Raw genomic sequence first — 17,675 nt, 5'->3', positions numbered from 1 at the left:
ACCCAGGTGTCCCAGTCTTAACCTCTTAAAGCAAGCCTGGATTCAGTTCCCAGACCGAATTTGTAAGATTCAGCCTCTTGCACGTGTTGGCTTTGGGCTCCTCCCACTTGGGTCCCCTCCCTGCAGCGGCCTCTCCCATGTGTTCACTAGCCAGGTGACACCTAGACCTGCAGTCAGCCAGAGCGCCCTGGAAGGAATGCTGTCTCCTTGACCAGGTCCGTTTTGTCAGCTCATGGGCTTCCCCTGCGAATAGGACCCATGTGTGGGGCTGGCCGTGGGGGCAGAGGGTGGAGAGGTGGACGCCTCAGACCAGGAGGGCCAGCTCTCCACAGCCCCCTCTGACCGACTTGCTTTTACGTAGCAAGCTTTCCCCTGGTGCTTTTAAAACTTGATAATTTGCCAGAACTGCATCTACCAAAACCTTTGTGGGGCTCTTGGTTTAAATGACACTTGGATTGAATTATAAAGTAATTCTTCAGCAGCCAGAGTGCCTAGCTTGTGCTAAGTGTGTTCCCGAAAAAAAGCCATGACAGAGCCAGTGAACTTGCCCTGTCTTTTTTGGTCCCCTCTGCCTACCAGAGTCATGTGATTGTAAAATCTGCCTTTTTTTTTCCTAAGCCTTTGCCTGACTCCCTCAGCCGGAGAGGTTTTCTTACCCGCACTGAACTCCTAGGGTTATTACTGGCGATATTCATTAGCTGCAGGCAGCTCCTAGATTACAAAGTCTTTCTTATTCTGGGCACTGGGCTTAAAGTTGATACTTCCTTTTTCTTGCCAGTAGAAAAGTGTACACCGAAAGAATGCCAAATAGTCAGTACACATTTGAGCAGATGTTTCTTCTCATTAACAGAGTGTGGGAACTCTCAGCACTGTAAGTAAGGGGTGAATTACTGTGTTTCTGGAGGGCATTTTGGCAGTAAAAACATGTACCCCATATCTGTGGTTTTGTTAGAATAACTGGACAGGTGCACAAAGTTGCCATCGTGAGGATGCTCTTGGCGGGATTTGCATTCTTGGCGTGGCCCGAAGCAGGGGTCGTTCAGGTGAGGAGAGTGCCTCGGAAGGGGTGCTCATACAGGCATTGAACTGGGGGTCTCACACCCCCTGTGCAGTTCGCGAGAGGTAACTTTCTGTATCTCTGTGAATAAGCTTTGAAAACCTGGTTAATAAAGTGATAACTTTCAGGTTATCAACACTTACTTTGTGGGATTTCTTTAATCAGCAAACATGCGTTGTTTTAGTCACCAAGGACGTGTTCTTAGTGAGTGTGAGCATTTGCCCTGAGCACTTGGCAGTGGACTCCGTGGGCCACTCTTCTGGCCCTGATCGCCAAACAGAATTACTGACTTGGTTCGATGTTTCATGGGCCACAAGTACAAAGAATTTTAATGTAAAGGACATATTTGGGGGCTTGCAAATCATCCTGCCTCCCACACAGGCAGTGTCCCTGAAAAACTCTCAGATGGGTGTTGCCTGGGTGGCTCTGTGTGTCAGGCGTCCGACTCTGGTTCACGTCATGATCTCATGGTTCATGGGATCGAGCCCCATGTTGGGCTGTGCACCTATACTGCCAGAGCCTGCTTGGGGATGCGGTTTCTGTCCCCCCAGCCCCAACTAAATGAGTAAAAACTTTTTTTTTTTTTTTTAATAACCGTTACATGATGTGAAAACCTGGTTTGTTGCTCATTCTGCCTCTTTCTGCATGGAATCAGTAGTGCTCGCAGCCCTTGCAGGCTCCTGGTCAGCTCTTCTCTCTGAGCCCCGTCTCTCCTGATGCGCGCTATTGGTGCGTGCTCTCTCTTCCGTTCTGTAGGATGCGTCGTCTGCTCTCTGCCGAGGAGAGCAGACACAGGGGGCCTTTTATTTTAGTCAGTGCAAGAAGCGGCTCTCTGGTCAGCCTGACCAGTTTCCATCAGAGGAGCTCGGCCCTTGGAAGCCACACACTTGTGGCACTGTGAGTGGTGCCCATCTGCTGCCTGGTTTCTGATTATGGCTTTTTTCTCCTTGTAGAGTGCCCAGTGAAGAATGTGATGGGATCAGTAGCATGTCTGCGGAGAGCGGCCCTGGGACGAGATTGAGAAATCTGCCAGTGATGGGGGATGGACTAGAAACCACCCAAATGTCTACAACGCAGGCCCAGGCCCAACCCCAGCAAGCCAACACAGCCAGCACCAACCCCCCGCCCCCGGAGACCTCCAACCCCAACAAGCCCAAGAGGCAGACGAATCAATTGCAATATCTGCTCAAAGTGGTGCTCAAGACACTATGGAAACACCAGTTTGCGTGGCCTTTCCAGCAGCCTGTGGACGCCGTCAAGCTAAACCTCCCTGTGAGTAACTTGGGCAGGGCCCGGGGCTGCTGTCCTCCAGGTCCCTTCCCGTGTTGCTCCTGGGGACGGTGGGGGACGGTGGCAGACGGGAGGAGGACCCAGAACTGCCTTTGGGGCCCCGCTCTGAACTGCCAGCACTCATGAGGCCCTTGAGTGAATGGTTTTGGTAGTCCTGACAGACAGTCATCAGTTCTTAGATTTCGGCTCCGGGAGAAACTGTAGAGAAGTTGAAATGGGGGTGAAAAGGAGTGCTTGCAGCTTTCCTTCTGATCCCTTAGGGGAGCTGAAGTAGGAGCAGTTGGTGGTCCAGGCCCCCTACTTCTCAGGCATGGTTGGGAGGCTGTGGAAGGGGGACTGGTTTGCTGCAGTACCTTTTCTGTACTGACATGGTCGTCATCGTCGCGATCACCCAGAGCGCAGGGTGGGAAGACGCAGCGGAGTATCTCCCAGGCAACCAGTACTTGGAGGGGCCTGGTTGGAGGGAGGAGGTAACCGGTGCAGCTTTGCCCTCGGCTGCCTTCACGCACACCCGCCACCTGCTCAGTTGCAGCCACGGTGCACTTGCTTTGGTTCTTCTGTACCCCTCTTCTGCTCTTTCCCTAGAGAGTTTTCCTTTTGCCCACATCCCTAGCAAATGGTTCTGGAACCTCAGTTTGTATCTCTAACTGAACCTCAGGGAAGAAACGGGATAGATAATTTTTTTCTTTTCTTCTAGCATTGAGGACTAAGTGTCTCTAAGTTAAGCCCTGCTGTTTGCTAAGTCTCACACATCCCCTGGATGAGGAGTTACATGATTATTGCCATAGACGCAGGCATGGGTCTTTGGGGGTTTGAACTGCACAAGTGTAGGAACCTCAGCCTTTGCCAGGCATCCAGTTTCAAAAAGGATGAATACACTGCTAGTGTGACCCTCCTGTTGTGAAAGCAGCTGTGTCCGTGACATTCGTCCAGTTACCTCTCTCTGTTGAGTATGTGTCATGTGCACTCAGGAAGAGCAAGTCAGGAGGAGGCATTGCGGGTCTAGATCATGAACTGGCTCAAGAAAAGGGGCGGAAGCAAAAGAGGATCCTTGCCAGATCTGGGCTTCAGAGGCTACTCTTGCTGGTGACCGTGACAAGGAGTAGGGGCAGACGACCTGTCACTGGAGGGAGGTTCTTCAGAGAGCTTGCTACAGCATAATCTCTGGTTGGGTTAGTGGGCTGGGCTGGGCCGTGTGGGATCCACAGGTGAGGGTGACCTTCCCAGAGCAAAGGCAAAGACTGGGAGGAGGTGGGTCTGGGGTGGGGGGTGAAATCCAGGGGGTACTGCAACTTTTATAGCACCAGAGGGAGGTGGTGGGAGACCTGTAGAAGAGAGCCAGGAGAATCACCAGCAGAGAGCAGTCCCCCAGGTTTCCACATCAGAGGCTGCAGGGAGGTCAAAGAGATGAGGAATTCGACCTGACCCTCCTGTTGGCCTTTAGGAAGGCATTGGTGACCTTAGGAAGATGTGACGCAGAAGTAGAAACCAGATTCCCGACGGTGTGAATGAGAAGGTGAGGATGTGAAGCCATCATTTCGAGAAATTTGGCATTGAAGGGAAACCGCGGCAGGGCCAGAATGGAGGAGGGGTTGGTTTGTTACAGGAAAATTCAGAGGGCTGAGAGGGTGAAGACTGAGGAAAAAGGGGGGGGGGGGCTGGGGTACCCAAAATCCCGAGAAGGCAGCATCCCTAGCTAGCAGGACAGACATGGGGCAGGGGGGTCTGTAAGGCCCAGTGGTTTGGGAGTTTGAGATCATTACTGTGCAGTGGAGGCCAGGGTCCCCGGAGGTCACAGTGTGAATCCCTGTCTCTGTGACTGTTGACATCACCCTCAGCAGTTCTGACATAGGAAGAAGAGGCCGGTGCAAGGTGGCACTGATCTGGTGTCTTCAGGGAGGTGGGAGCGCCAGGAACTGACCCAGAGGAGTAGGGCAGGGCTAGTCAGTCAGAAGCAGCGTTCTGCTTAAAGCCTGGTGTTCCAGGGACCTCTCCCCCTCCTCGAGAAAATGTTACTACAGCCACAAAAAAAAGGGTTCTGTCTTTTTCTGTTTTCTGACACCTTCCAGGAATCTTTATCTGCATTTTGGCCTCTGATCTCTGCTGGACTTTTCACTAGAATGCCTGCCCCTTCTGTTCAGTAAACATGTACAGTTAGATTGTCATGCCCCTAAACCCACTGCCCCCTTGTCAGCACGCTCATGCGCTCGCTCTCTGTCTCTCTCCCTCTACTTGACAGGCCATGGCCAGTTCAAGCAGCTGACACCATTATTGGCCATAGACTAAAAAATATATTTCCACTGGGGCCTTGGTTCTCTTGGGAAAGGTGGCCAGAGCCATAGTAGAATATAGAAAGTCTGGTACAGTCTGTCCTTGTGGCCTCCTGGGCAGGGTACCCGGGCATGCGTGTGTAGCCCTTGTCAGCTCAGGGCTATGATCTCCGCCACTCATTATGTGTAAGCTGGTTGCTTTTGTTCTTTCTCGTGGGGGTCAGAACAGCTTAAAGCCTTATACCCTGTGCTTACCTTTCCAATACTGTCCACCATTTCCAGGCAAGACCGTGGCACTTGGTGAGGGATAGGCCTGCCTCTCTGCCATCAGGACTTGGTTCTGATACCACACCCAGGCCTGATTAAGGGAGCCTCTGAGATTGCAGTCTACCTTGGAGCTGGCCAGCTGCATGCGGGTCTCCCTGCCTGGCTCTCTCCGGTCCTTCTACAGGGAAGCCTGGTGTGCTGCCTGTTCTGTTCCCAGATACCTCGTGTGGTTATTTTTAAATATAAACATTCAGTTTTTAGGATAGGTTTAGATTCAGAGAAAGCGGACAGTAGTAGAGTCTGATTTGAAGGGCTTTAGGATATCTACACCTGCCGTCTGGCTCCTTCCGTTTGGCACTTGTAGAGTAAGGTGTGAAGTTTTGAGGAGTGGGGTCTGCTGGATTTTTTTTTTTTTTTTTTCTTAACTGAGGATTGTACGGGTTGTCTGGATTCCTCATTAACCTGGTTGGTTATTCAGCTATATCCAGGTACTGCTGACACATCCTTTAGAAAGACCAGTAATCGAAATGGAAGTGTGGTGAACTTGAGTGAAGGTGGAGGCTTCTGCTCCATGGTTCTTCAGTGTGATCAGAAGCAGGGATTCCAGTTGTTACAGGTGTTCCTCGATGCTGGTTCCATAGGATTTTGCATTTTGTGGACCAGTAAAATGTCAAAATAGTAGGGAGAAAGTACAACCTGCTGTAGGTTGTTTTACTAGATAAGGACTGCTTTTCAAAGAGCTGTATGTTTTCCCTGTTATTTACTAGAAATTAAAGGATTTTAACATCATACAAAAAAAGGAAAAAAAGCCTAGATCTCAGTAAAGACAACCTGTTCCCAGACCTGGGCACGTGACAGACTTGGACATTTTCCCTCCAGATTTGCACCCGACATGTTAAGAATTCTTCCCTAATTCTCACTTTGTCTTGGATTCCCGTTGAGATGGCTTGCTGAGACCGTGGAACGGCTTCAGTCTGTGCCGTGGCTCTCATCTGTGTTCCTGGAGTGAGATCCACAGGCCCACCTATGAATGCTGCATGGCTGGGAAGGTGACACTGGCCTTTTGCTCTTTTTCTCTCCAGGATTACTATAAGATCATTAAAACGCCTATGGATATGGGAACAATAAAGAAGCGCTTGGAAAACAACTATTACTGGAATGCTCAGGAATGTATCCAGGACTTCAACACTATGTTTACAAATTGTTACATCTACAACAAGGTGAGATGTGGTGGCAGGTGTCCAGCTGCCCTGAGGGGAGGGGAGGAGAGGAGAAGGAGGCGGGCATATCTGGAGCCTGTGGGCAGGGGTGCTTGGTAGCCGGTGGGATTTAGAGTCTGATGGGAGGAGATCATTTGGAGGCAGAAATAATGGGACCCATGGCTTTGCCTGTGACTGGGTATTTCTTTTTTGGGGAGGAGGGTGCTGGCCTTGCTTTACTTCCAAGCCGTCCTTGTTAGCTTGAAGCATGTGCTTCTCGTGCCCTTGGGATTTTGGTTCTTGGGCATGTGTAGTAGAGAAGGTGTGAGAAGGACAGTGACAACTCATTAAAAAGTCCATTTGGGTGATGTCAATTGTCAGGAAGGAGCCTACTAACATGTAGTTGTGCAAAGGTGTGTTCAAACAGAAACCTCAATGTGAGAGAGGGTGTGATGGGGGCCGCCGCATCTGAAATGTGGACATGACCATTGACAACTTGTGGCCGTAGAATTGAATGTCCCCTGATCTCACTTGTAGACCTGAAGGTCACTTCTTAACCCCGTTAGCCAAACCTTTCGGCTCGGCTGTGCCATGAAGCCAGATCATTTGTTTACAGTTCAGACCACAGATGTGATTAAAACCAACCCTTTCATATAGAACGGCTCTGGAGGGAGACACTATACAGAACTCAGCTTTTGACCTCTGCTGGTGTAGTGGGTAAAATTGCCCAGAAGAGATGGGTAGGTGAGTTTCTTGAAGTTTACTGTGTTTTTTTAAAAGTCTCAGCTCTCATCACTAGGTTTCAGTGAAATGTCCACAGATGAGCTTCTCAGTTTAGAGCTGAGTGGGAACAGCATGTCGTAGATGAGGCAACAGAGTGGGGACCCATAATGTAGTTCGAGATAGGCATGACCCGAGCCCCAGTGAGCTGCCTTGAGGTAACACTGGGGAGCATTGTCAGAGCCCTGCTAATGTATCTGTGGCAAGAAATCCTGTGTAATTCAAGTATTTGTAGTAGAGTGGAATTGTGTCAGAGGAGGGATTCTGTCAGTGATTGGCAGGGCTTGTTAGATACTTAAGGCACTAGGATGGTTTCTCAGGCCAGAGCTTAAAAGACTAGAGAGGGAGGTGCAGGTGGACGGGTGCTGATTCAGGCACGTGAACCTCTGTGATATCTGGTGGTATAACTGTTGTGGCCCTTTAGGATTCAGATCGGGAAGGACCCTGACTATGATACTTCATGCTTTGGGGCAGGGGGTGGGTGGCACAGGGTGGGCAGCTCTTGCTCTATCTAGAGAGGTGGTGAGGGCTTTCTGACCCTCACCCCCGTGTCTCCTTTTCCAGCCTGGAGATGACATAGTCTTAATGGCAGAAGCTCTGGAGAAGCTCTTCTTGCAGAAAATCAATGAACTGCCCACTGAAGAAACTGAGATCATGATAGTCCAGGCAAAAGGAAGAGGACGTGGGAGGAAAGAAGCAGGTAGGGTACCTCTAGTGCCCCAGCACCGTTTGCCTCACATTGAAATAACAAGGACATTGGCTTTCCTTCTTCCCAATCTTGTCTCCTTCTCCAGGTTCAGTGAGGGACTAACTGGGAGTGGTAGTAGGGTCAGGCTTAGTGGTGAAAGTGCCCCTTTCAGAGGGTCGCATGAGTGTGTGACCTCCCACAAAGTAGAAATAATTGGACCCTGATTTTTTTTTTCTTTTCTTTTTTTTTCTTTTCTTTTTTTCTTTTTTTTTTTCTTATGGACCTTGGTTAAAAAGTGACTTTTTCGGGGCGCCTGGGTGGCGCAGTCAGTTAAGCGTCCGACTTCAGCCAGGTCACGATCTCGCGGTCCATGAGTTCGAGCCCCGCGTCAGGCTCTGGGCTGATGGCTCGGAGCCTGGAGCCTGTTTCCGATTCTGTGTCTCCCTCTCTCTCTCTGCCCCTCCCCCGTTCGTGCTCTGTCTCTCTCTGTCCCAAAAATAAATAAACGTTGAAAAAAAAAAATTAAAAAAAAAAAAGGGACTTTTTCAAAGCATTTTTGTTATTTGAATTATTTACTCCATTTTAGAGAAAAGGAATTCACCTGACCAGTGGCGGTTTTAACTAACAGTCGTATCCTTGAACCTTGAAGTTGGTTGTTTGAATTATCTTAAGATGCTTATGTCCGAGCCAGGCCTGCTTTTTGATGCTTCTGAAGTCAAAGTGAAGCTCTCCCTTCCTTGTCTATCTCAGCGGCCACCCTGCTTCCTGCCCCCGTCTCTCAGCCTGACACAGGATTCCAAAGGCCAGCTGCTGGGGAGGGAGGAGAAACAGTGAAATGTTTCTGTCTAGGAAAAGCTCTAACAGCTGCCTTCTGCATCTTGCCATCCTTAGCTCTGTGCTGAGGTGACCCATGCTGTGGGGTGTTTGCTTCTCTAAAGAGAGGGCTTTCGACTGACTTCCCGCCCTGCTCAGAAGTGGTGGCTTCACAGGAGCAAAGGGGGCTGGCCTAATCCCCTGCTGCAATGAGGGGTAGCCAAGGACAGGTGGTCCTGAGGGTCATCCCGTAGACGTGGGTCCTGCCAAGGGGTGGCCAGTATCCTTACCCTGGCCTTACTCTCTGGGACCAGGAGTTTGGTCTGCACATGGGACAGATGCAGGGTGTTGTGTCTGGGCTCACCCGCGCAGCTGCAGGGAGGCAGTCTGAGCCGGTCACAAAGGGCAGCAGCCGTCCAGCCTCCTCCTGTGGCTCAGGGAGGTGGAAGTTTGCCAGTTTCCAGAAACCTTGGCCAGGGCTGCTGATGCCGGCCCCCTGCCAGAATTGCTTACTCAGAAGGCAGCGCTTCTGGGAATGAGGACAGCTCTGTCCAAAAGTGCCAAGGAACATTTTTCCGCTCCCCATCTACAGGCCTGGTGCTAACTCTCAGCGTGTGTTTCCTGCTCCTTTGGCCCCGGCCTCCATGCCCATGAAGGCGTCTTTGTGCCCGATTGGGACTTGAAGCCAGCACGCTTCAGGAGGTGTGGCATGCAGTGTGCCGCTGCTCTCAGAGATACCTGGGGCAGGTGGACCAATTTGGCCAAGGTCTGGGGTGTACGGGTTGTTCTGTCTCTTAGGCGAATAGTTACGGTGACGTTATGTGCTCTGCTCGCACAGATGGGTGCTCACCACATGTGACAGTGTCTCCATGAGGTCAGCCAGCATGTGTCAGGTTCGGCATCTAATCACCTGTCCCTTTTATGATTGGTAGGGACGGCAAAACCTGGCGTCTCTACGGTACCAAACACAACTCAAGCATCGACTCCTCCGCAGACCCAGACCCCTCAGCAGAACCCTCCGCCTGTGCAGGCTGCACCTCACCCCTTCCCTGCGGTCACCCCAGACCTCATCGTTCAGACCCCCGTCATGACAGTGGTGCCTCCCCAGCCACTGCAGACAGCCCCGCCGGTGCCCCCTCAGCCACCACCCCCACCTGCACCAAACCCCCAGCCTGTGCAGAGCCACCCACCCATCATCGCGGCCACCCCACAGCCTGTGAAGGTGAGCGTTCTCTGTGTGTGCGTGTGGCCCATCCTGGCCACTGGTGGGCTCCTACCACCTCAGCACCCCCTCTTTTTTGTCTTCCCTTCCATAGCAGTGAGGCTTGCAGGAGACAAGTCACTGTCACTGCCGGCGCTTCATGCAGAGCTTGTCCTGGCTCCTGGGGCACTTTGTGGGTGTTTTGGGGGCACTGTGCAGTGTTTAAGTCACGGCCTAGAAGCTGCTGCCCTGCTGGCCCACAGGTCCCATAGTTGAGCCCACCCCCCAGGGCTTGCCAACCCCCCAGCCCCTTCCCTAGTTCTAATTTAGACTGTGCATGTTTGCAGATGGCACCCTTATAGTCTCTGAGACGTGCCTGCCCTGGGGGGGGCCAGTGTGTCCAGGCTTGGCTCTGAGCGGCTTCCCTGGCATTAAGTGGGAAGCTGCTTCAGGAGGTTTCTGTGGCCTCCAGTGAGCAGATTGTGCCCTTGCGTGTGTGCTTTCTCCTGCCACTGGCAGGTCCTGTCCCAGCTGCAGAGAGAGTGATGGGACAGGTCTTTTCTTGCCTCGGTCCTTCACCCATGGAGTTACCTTTGAGCCCCATTCCCTTTGAATGTTGGAACCCCAGAAAGGACCCAGCTTCAGGAGTGAGCGGAGGGAGGGACAGCTGTGCCGGCCGTCACCTTTGACCGTGCTTGTCACCCCTGTGCTCTCGGCAGACAAAGAAGGGAGTTAAGAGGAAAGCGGACACCACCACCCCCACCACCATTGACCCCATTCATGAACCACCATCACTACCCCCGGAGCCTAAGACTGCCAAGCTGGGCCCCCGGCGGGAGAGCAGCCGGCCTGTGAAGCCCCCCAAGAAGGACGTGCCCGACTCTCAGCAGCACCCAGTGTCGGATAAGAGCAGCAAGGTCTCAGAGCAGCTCAAGTGCTGCAGTGGCATCCTCAAGGAGATGTTTGCCAAGAAGCACGCAGCCTACGCCTGGCCGTTCTACAAGCCTGTGGACGTAGAGGCATTGGGCCTGCACGACTACTGTGACATCATCAAGCACCCCATGGACATGAGCACAATCAAGGTGAGCAGATGCCCCCCACCCTCCGAGCTTGGGGCAGGGCTCCCCGGGACAGAGAAGTCAGAACTTCCTAGGCTGGTCCAAGAGGAGGGTCCAGGCCCTGGGTGCTTCGGAACTGTGCCCTAGCAGCTGTCTCTTCTCACCAGCTCAAAGCAGCCCAGCGCCCCCTGCTGGGAATTGTAGGGGACGGCCTCCAGGACCATGTGCTTGGGAGTTTTCTTCCCAGACAGCAGCAATGCTGTGCCCTCTGGTCTGGGGACAAGCCCTCTGTGGCCTTGGGCCCTAGTGCCCATGGGCACTTTGCACACAGTTAATGTTCCAGGAGGTGTTGAGAGTTGATGACTTTGCCAGGCCCGGTGTCATAGAGTGGGTCTTGATGTCTCCTCTCAGGAGGAGACACACAAGTGCTGGCATCTTCATTGTTGTATTTTGAGGCCTTTTTGGTTATGTTTATTTATTTTAAGCTATTTTGCATTTCTGTCTGGGAGTAAAGTAAGCCTGCCCCAACATGGGACAGACAGAAGAGGGGACGGTACTTATGTTCCTTTTGACCTGTGTCTTATCTCATATCACCAAGACAGGTGTATGTCAGGTCAGAACTGGTCCCAGCCCTTCTCTTACAGTCTGGCTGAAGCTCTGTCTCCATTTATTCTGTGTCCACTTGGTCCTTAGTCACAGTGACCAGGATGGGTGGGTTTGGCATGCTAGCAGGGCATTTCCCAGCCCTGAGAGTTGCTTTTGAGTGTCTTTTTGTCCACCTGACAGAGAACTAAGGTGATGATCTCTTCTCTGCTCCGCTGCAAAACTGACTTGCTCCTATAGGCAGCCCTCCTGGCTGTCACGTCCCCATTGGAGCAGGTGTGGGCATAACTAAGGAGGCCCTGTCTTGTCTTTGCAGTCTAAACTGGAGGCCCGCGAGTACCGCGACGCTCAGGAATTTGGTGCTGATGTCCGATTGATGTTCTCCAACTGCTATAAATACAATCCTCCTGACCACGAGGTGGTGGCCATGGCCCGCAAGCTCCAGGTGAGGCCCTGGGGAAGCTCCAGGTACAACATCCTGCAGTAGAGCAGTCTGGGGTCCTGGGTGGGCCAGGCCTGTATGGCCCTTCATAGATTTTATTTCTGTCATTTGCTTTGGTATAATGCCATGTTGCTTTGAAGATAAACTTGAGTCAGAATAGCGTGTGCGTCAATATAAAATTGAGGTTATTTTATTATAAAGCAGGACAGTTGGGGGGCGCCTGGGTGGCGCAGTCGGTTAAGCGTCCGACTTCAGCCAGGTCACGATCTCGCGGTCCGTGAGTTCGAGCCCCACGTCGGGCTCTGGGCTGATGGCTCAGAGCCTGGAGCCTGTTTCCGATTCTGTGTCTCCCTCTCTCTCTGCCCCTCGCCCGTTCATGCTCTGTCTTTCTCTGTCCCAAAAATAAATAAACGTTGAAAAAAAAAATTTTATAAAGCAGGACAGTTGGTTTTGGTCTTGGGCATTTGGGGTTTTGTTTTGGTGTATCCCACTGAAAACCTCCTGCCCCATACCTGCATTCGGTTGCCCTTGGCCAGAAGAGTGTATGTGCTGTATGTCGCCCAATCTGTTCTCCAAAACAGACCTGTCTCCGGTTGGTGGCAGACACTCTTGTTAGGTAGGCACTTGGACACAGTTGTGAGCTGAAGTAACTGCTCAGCTGTGGACATTTCTTCACCAGAGCCTTGAAGTCTTTTGCTTTCTAGGTGTTCCGTGAGGCCACAACTTCCTAATGGGTGCCATTGGGGTTTGTGGCCCCTTCAAGTTGGTCTGGGTGTGCACCCTGTAAAGTGCACATGTGAGTGGAAGGAAGGGGGGCAGGTTACAGCATAATGTGTGAACTGACTTCACTTTGCTTTATTTAAAAAAGGAAAAACGTACCCAGATTTCAGCAGTGGTTATCTTTGGGTGGAAAGATCAGGGGTTAAAAATTATGGAGAATTGGGGCACGTGGCTGGCTCAGTCAGTAGAGCATGTGACTCTTGATCTCAGGGTTGTGAGTTGGAGCCCCACATTGGGTGTAGAGATCACTTAAAAAAAAAATCTTCAAAAAAAATTCTGGAGAATAAAGTCTATATTTAGTACTTTTATAATCTGCTTTTTAAAAAATTCTTAAGCCTACACACATAAAAATATCTAATCCCTTATCCCCAAAGCCCTGGGTTGCTTCTGCTCTCAGTGTCAGAGCAGGCCCTGGGGTGGATCACCTGCTGTTACAACAGGCAGGCACTCTGGTCAAGCCCAGGACCAGTTTGCACATCTCATGCCCCACTCCCACCTGGTGGCGAGGTGGGAGGCTTCCTCACACCTGTCTTTCCCACCCGTCTGTAGAGTGCTTACAGGGCACAAGTGCAGACTCGCAAATGCCTTTGGCAACCTGTGGGTCCGTTCAGCTCAGAGGCTGCCTGAGACCCATCGCTTGCCCGTCTCCTGGTTCCGTTAGCTCCACATGTTGTCCCAGACTTACCATCATAGTGGCTCTTACCTCCTCACACTGGAGCCAAGGCTCCATCTCTCCCGTTCCTTCCCTTGGCCTCTGTCTGGGTCAGGGACTGCTTTTGTTCAAAGGATGTGTCCTGGAACTCTTGGGATAGAATAAAAACTTATTACTACTGTGAACCTGGCTGCTATTATTGAAATGCACACTCAGCCTTGAACGTTATTTTAGTTTCTATTGCTTGTTATTTGGTTTTATTTTCCCTGAGATTTGGGGTGGGGGGTGCTTTCTGCTTTCTTCACAAAGCTGCTTTTCCGTTGTTTACTTCTGCATTTCCCATCCTTAAAAAGAGTTCAGGCTTTATAATTTTATGGCAATTCTCATACATGGCCACCAGGTGGCAGTGTTGCCCTCAGATCTTTGTCTTAGACTTCCTCTTCCCACTGTCCTGTGAGGATTGGGGGAGGGAGATAGCTTTTTCCCAGATCGATACTCCTACCCTTTATTTGCCCTCATGCAAACAGCTAAACCAAAACAAGTTCTGTGCCAGCACCAAGATTGCTATTCTGACCTACTTTACTTTAAAAAGAATAGAAGGAGAGTGGCTGAGCCTGGGTAGCTTAGTCAGTTAAGCATCTAACTCTTGATGTCAGCTCAGGTCATGATCTCACAATTTATGAGTTGGAGCCCCACGTCGGGCTCTGCACCGACAGCATAGAGCCTGCTTGGGATTTTCTTTCTCCCTCTCTCCCTGCCCCTCCCCTGCGCATGCACCTTCTCTTTAAATAAATAAACTTAAATAAATAAATAAATCAGAAAGAGAAAGAATTCTCCAGTATATTCTAGCTTTCCCTAATTTCTGTGCCTGTTTTATGTCTTGGCTTTGTCTTTTTTTTTTTTTTTTTTTAACGTTTATTTAATTCTGAGAGAGCATGAGTGGCAGAAGGGCAGGGCGGGGGGGGGGGGGGGGGGGGGGTCAGGATCCGAAGCAGGCTCTGTGCTGACAGCAGAGAGCCCGATGCGGGTCTCGAGCCCACAAACTGTGAGGTCATGACCTGAACTGAAGTTGGACACTTAACTGACTGAGCCACCCAGGTTCCCCTGGTTTTATGTTTTTCATTTTTATCCTTCTGGCAGTGGCATGAACATGACCCAAACATGGGGTTTAGCCATAGTGAGACCACTGGGCTATTTTCCTCACAGCAGCCTCTTTCTGAACATTTTTGTTCCAGATACCAGGCTGGACTAGATGAGGTCCTTGACCTGAAGGAGGGTCCATTTCAGGCAGGGGCAGTGCCTAGGGTGGGCCATTTAGCACGGGGCGGCCTCTGCCCTAGCCCGCTTGGCCCACTTCAGGGTGGGTTGCTGTGTTACAGGAAGTGATGTTCCTTCTCCATTGCCACGAGGCAGGTGGAGAGGTATCTGCTTCAGATGCAGAGTCGATGTGAAGGGCTTCTTGTCTGGAAGTTGGTTGCTCTGTGGCATTTCAGTCTTTTTCCTCTTCCTCGTAAGCTTTCCTGGATCAGCATGGTTGGATGACTAGATTGTCCAGAGGGAAGGAGAAGCAACAAATCCCCAACCTTTGTTTGCCTCTTGAACAGGTATTAGACTTGCCTCCTCTTAATTAGACTGTTCCCAAGAACTGGGATTTACCTGGAAAATCACATGGAAAAGAATCCACTTTGTTTTCCTCTTCCAGTCTCTAAATTCTAGGCCTTTAGAAAACACACATCCTACCACCTGGCAGCCATGGTCACAAAGACAGCCAGGAGTGACTGGGCTCAGGGTTTCCTCAGTCCACAGGTGGCTTGGGCTGAGGCCCGCGAGTCCATCTGGTAGGCCCAGAGCTGCTGGCGGTACTGCCATTTAGACTGCCTGCTCTGTTGTGAATCGAGGAGTCATTTGGGGAGTTTGGCGCCCTTGTAGATTACCAGAGTTTTAGTGCAAGAAAAAGCGCAGATTCAAGGTGATGTGCAGTTATTTTTATAGCAAAGAAAAATGAAAATTGCATTGGGATATCCTGCATTAGATCCCAGAGGCAGGAAGCTTTTCGGGTGTATGTAAATGTGTGTTTCTGAGTGTGTGCACTCACAGCTGCATCTCTAGCACCCGGCACTTAGTGGCCTGCCACTGCCTGCATTCTGCTCCCCACCACAACCCCCCTCCTCTGAGCCTCGCTGTGCCCAGATACGGCCAAGCCCCACAGCTGTATCCGGGCTTGGCCGTGCTTGACCGTTTGGCACTCAGGCAGCTGTTTCACTAGAGGGGTGGAGGGTGTGCCTCCCCCTCGAATCTGACGCAGCCCAGAGTAGGTGACCCAGTGAACATTCTAGCAAGAGGAGACGCCTGCTCTGAAACCAGTGTGCTTTGCTGATTGATGCTGAGAATTGCAGTGTGGGTGGAGCTGGACAGAGGAGCTGGGTCCACCTCTAGACACTGCCAGCCCTAGTGTGGAAGCCCCGAGCCCCTGCTCTCCTAGAGAGTGCTGGTTGTTGGTATTCTCTGCTCATCGCCTCAGTGTCCTCCCTCACAAGACCTTTGACCTTGGTGCGTCTCTTTCGGTTTTGGCGTCCTCTAGCCTGGCCCCACACCCTCTCCCCCATTTTCCACCTGGCCAGCAGGATGAACACCTGGATTCGTGAGTCACAACTTTCTCTCCTTTGAGACATCCTTGCTAGGTCTCTGCAGCTTTTGGTATCATGTCCCCTTCCCCCCACACACACACCCCACCCTCATCCTTAGGTTTCAGATTTCCCAGGGACTCTTCACCAGTCCTTTGCTGTTTCCACCTTAACACTTAATAGTACTTTATAACTGTTCACTCCTTGAGGGCAGGGAGCACATCGTTTCTCTTTACCATACGGGTGCAAGTCTGTCTCAGCCACGCGGGAAGGTTTTTCTGCGGTAGCTCTAGGTTCGCTGGCACTCAAGCCCAAGTGCATTTCGCAGGGTGCCCCCTTCTGGAACCGGGGCAGATGGGAGGATGACAGGTCTTGTAGCTGCTCGAGACAGGGAAGCCAGCATCCCCAGATTGTAGGCCCCGCGGTGACTGCCCAGCCAGCCAGCCCGCCTGGCCTCCTAGCTTGTGCTCTTTGCTCTTTGGTCTTGGAGCCTTGGGAGAGCAGGGCCAGGGAGTACCCTAGGAGAGGCCTCAGGGCGAGTCCTGGCTTCCATTTCCACCACACCCACAGCCTGTTGGGGAGGAGCAGGGATGTCCTAGTGGCAAGGGTAGAGCTGTCTGGTAGCTGGCAGGAGATGCTGGGCACACACATAAGTGGCATGAGGAAGCTCCCACCTGGTAAAGCTCACCTCCCGGCAGCACCAGGTACTCGGCCATGGCTGCCACCCTCCTCCCTCTGTGGGGTCCTGACACCTCAGGCACACTTCTCTAACCTGCCCCCTCCTCCTTGGCAGCAGGCCTGGCTTTTTCTGGACGCTCCTGTGGGTCTGTTGGGGACCCGGGGCACTGTGGGCAGTAAGGGTCTTGCTTGCTGCCACACTGGGGGCCTCTGCCCTGGTGTGAGCCCCTGTCTCCTTTAGCCAGGGTGGTGACAGTCTCTTGCTCATGCCTCCTGGGTGTCTTCTCCACTGCCACCCGACCTGCTCCAGAATGTATTTCTGTATAACTTAGAAATTAGAAATGTCTGTATAAATGACTATAATTTATAGTAGCAAAACCACTTATACAGCAGAATCCAGGTTGTCACTTTGCTGGGAGGAGGAACTGCCTTGGAGGAGCCTGAACTGGGTGGTCTGGAGGGGAGGGGACAACACTGCAGTTGGGGAGGACACCTGCCCTGCTGCCCAGGGGTCGTCCCCTTTCCCAGCTGCCTTGGGGACAGAAAACCTGAAGCTGTGCTTCCAAAGATATCAGGAGAGGCTTCTAGGGCCAGCTGTGTCAAGTGTAGCCTAGTTTGTTTGACACAGCAGCCTTGGGGCTTGACCCCACGGCCCTCCCAGGCCTCATGGGCCATGCTGCTCCGAAGCATCAGTTCACACTTGGGAAGGCCTGTTCTCTTGCGTGAGATGCTACGTTGACATTTTCTAGGCTTTTAAAGCAGGTCCTGCAGTCCTTCTGGGAAGCTAACTTTGTTCTTTTCACTGCTGTTCTTTGTCCTGAGTCATCACTGGGCTTACGATCATGGAGCCCTTGGGGTAGGAAGGGACCTGCCGGCCGACTGGCTGGTGAGGCAGGGCTGTTGGGCCTAGGTGCCCAGACAAAGCTGCTGCCCCCAAGCTCTGTGACCCCATGTGGAGTTCCATCGGATTCCTGCGACTTACAGTTGGAAGGTCTCGGAATCCTGGGTTGGTGGGATCCTGTGCTTAACAGCCCTGGGCATGTGGTTGGGTCTCTGGCACCTCACAAGATTTACTCCCTCCTGTAGCCTGTCTCCAGCGCCCCCACATCCACTTCTGTTATACCTTTCCCACCTTGCTGGCCATGCCCTGGAGACCCCTCAGCCAGTGGCATGGCTCTGCCCAGGTGCCCCAGAGGTGGTCTGAGGAGGGGGTGGGGGCGGACACGTGCCTGCTGCAGCAGAGGCTCAGCTGCCTTGCCGGCCTTGGTCTGTG

The 17,675-nt window shown here is 52.0% G+C and overlaps 1 protein-coding gene across 7 annotated transcripts in view; it reads left to right on the top strand.

Annotated features, from left to right (window-relative positions):
- The window catches only part of BRD4 (bromodomain containing 4), an 86,781-nt gene that overhangs the window by 48,396 nt on the left and 20,710 nt on the right, over window positions 1-17,675 (top strand). For 5 of the 7 annotated variants that reach the window (XM_023246610.2, XM_045047402.1, XM_023246621.2 and 2 more), the window contains exons 2-7: window positions 2,011-2,329; window positions 5,967-6,104; window positions 7,428-7,563; window positions 9,297-9,586; window positions 10,285-10,647; window positions 11,543-11,671. In XM_023246610.2, coding sequence (XP_023102378.1) covers window positions 2,045-2,329; window positions 5,967-6,104; window positions 7,428-7,563; window positions 9,297-9,586; window positions 10,285-10,647; window positions 11,543-11,671 — 1,341 coding nt within the window. In that variant the 5' untranslated portion in view covers window positions 2,011-2,044. Of the gene's footprint in view, window positions 1-2,010; window positions 2,330-5,966; window positions 6,105-6,699; window positions 6,828-7,427; window positions 7,564-9,296; window positions 9,587-10,284; window positions 10,648-11,542; window positions 11,672-17,675 lie in introns of those variants that run through there. The other 2 variants (XM_023246624.2, XM_045047406.1) reach the window with 2 other exon arrangements.

This window comes from Felis catus, chromosome A2 (assembly GCF_018350175.1).
Source record: "Felis catus isolate Fca126 chromosome A2, F.catus_Fca126_mat1.0, whole genome shotgun sequence".
In the NCBI taxonomy this organism is placed as follows: Eukaryota; Metazoa; Chordata; class Mammalia; order Carnivora; family Felidae; genus Felis; species Felis catus.
Note: the sequence above shows the minus strand (reverse complement) of the source record. Positions and strands in the feature narration are given on the sequence as shown.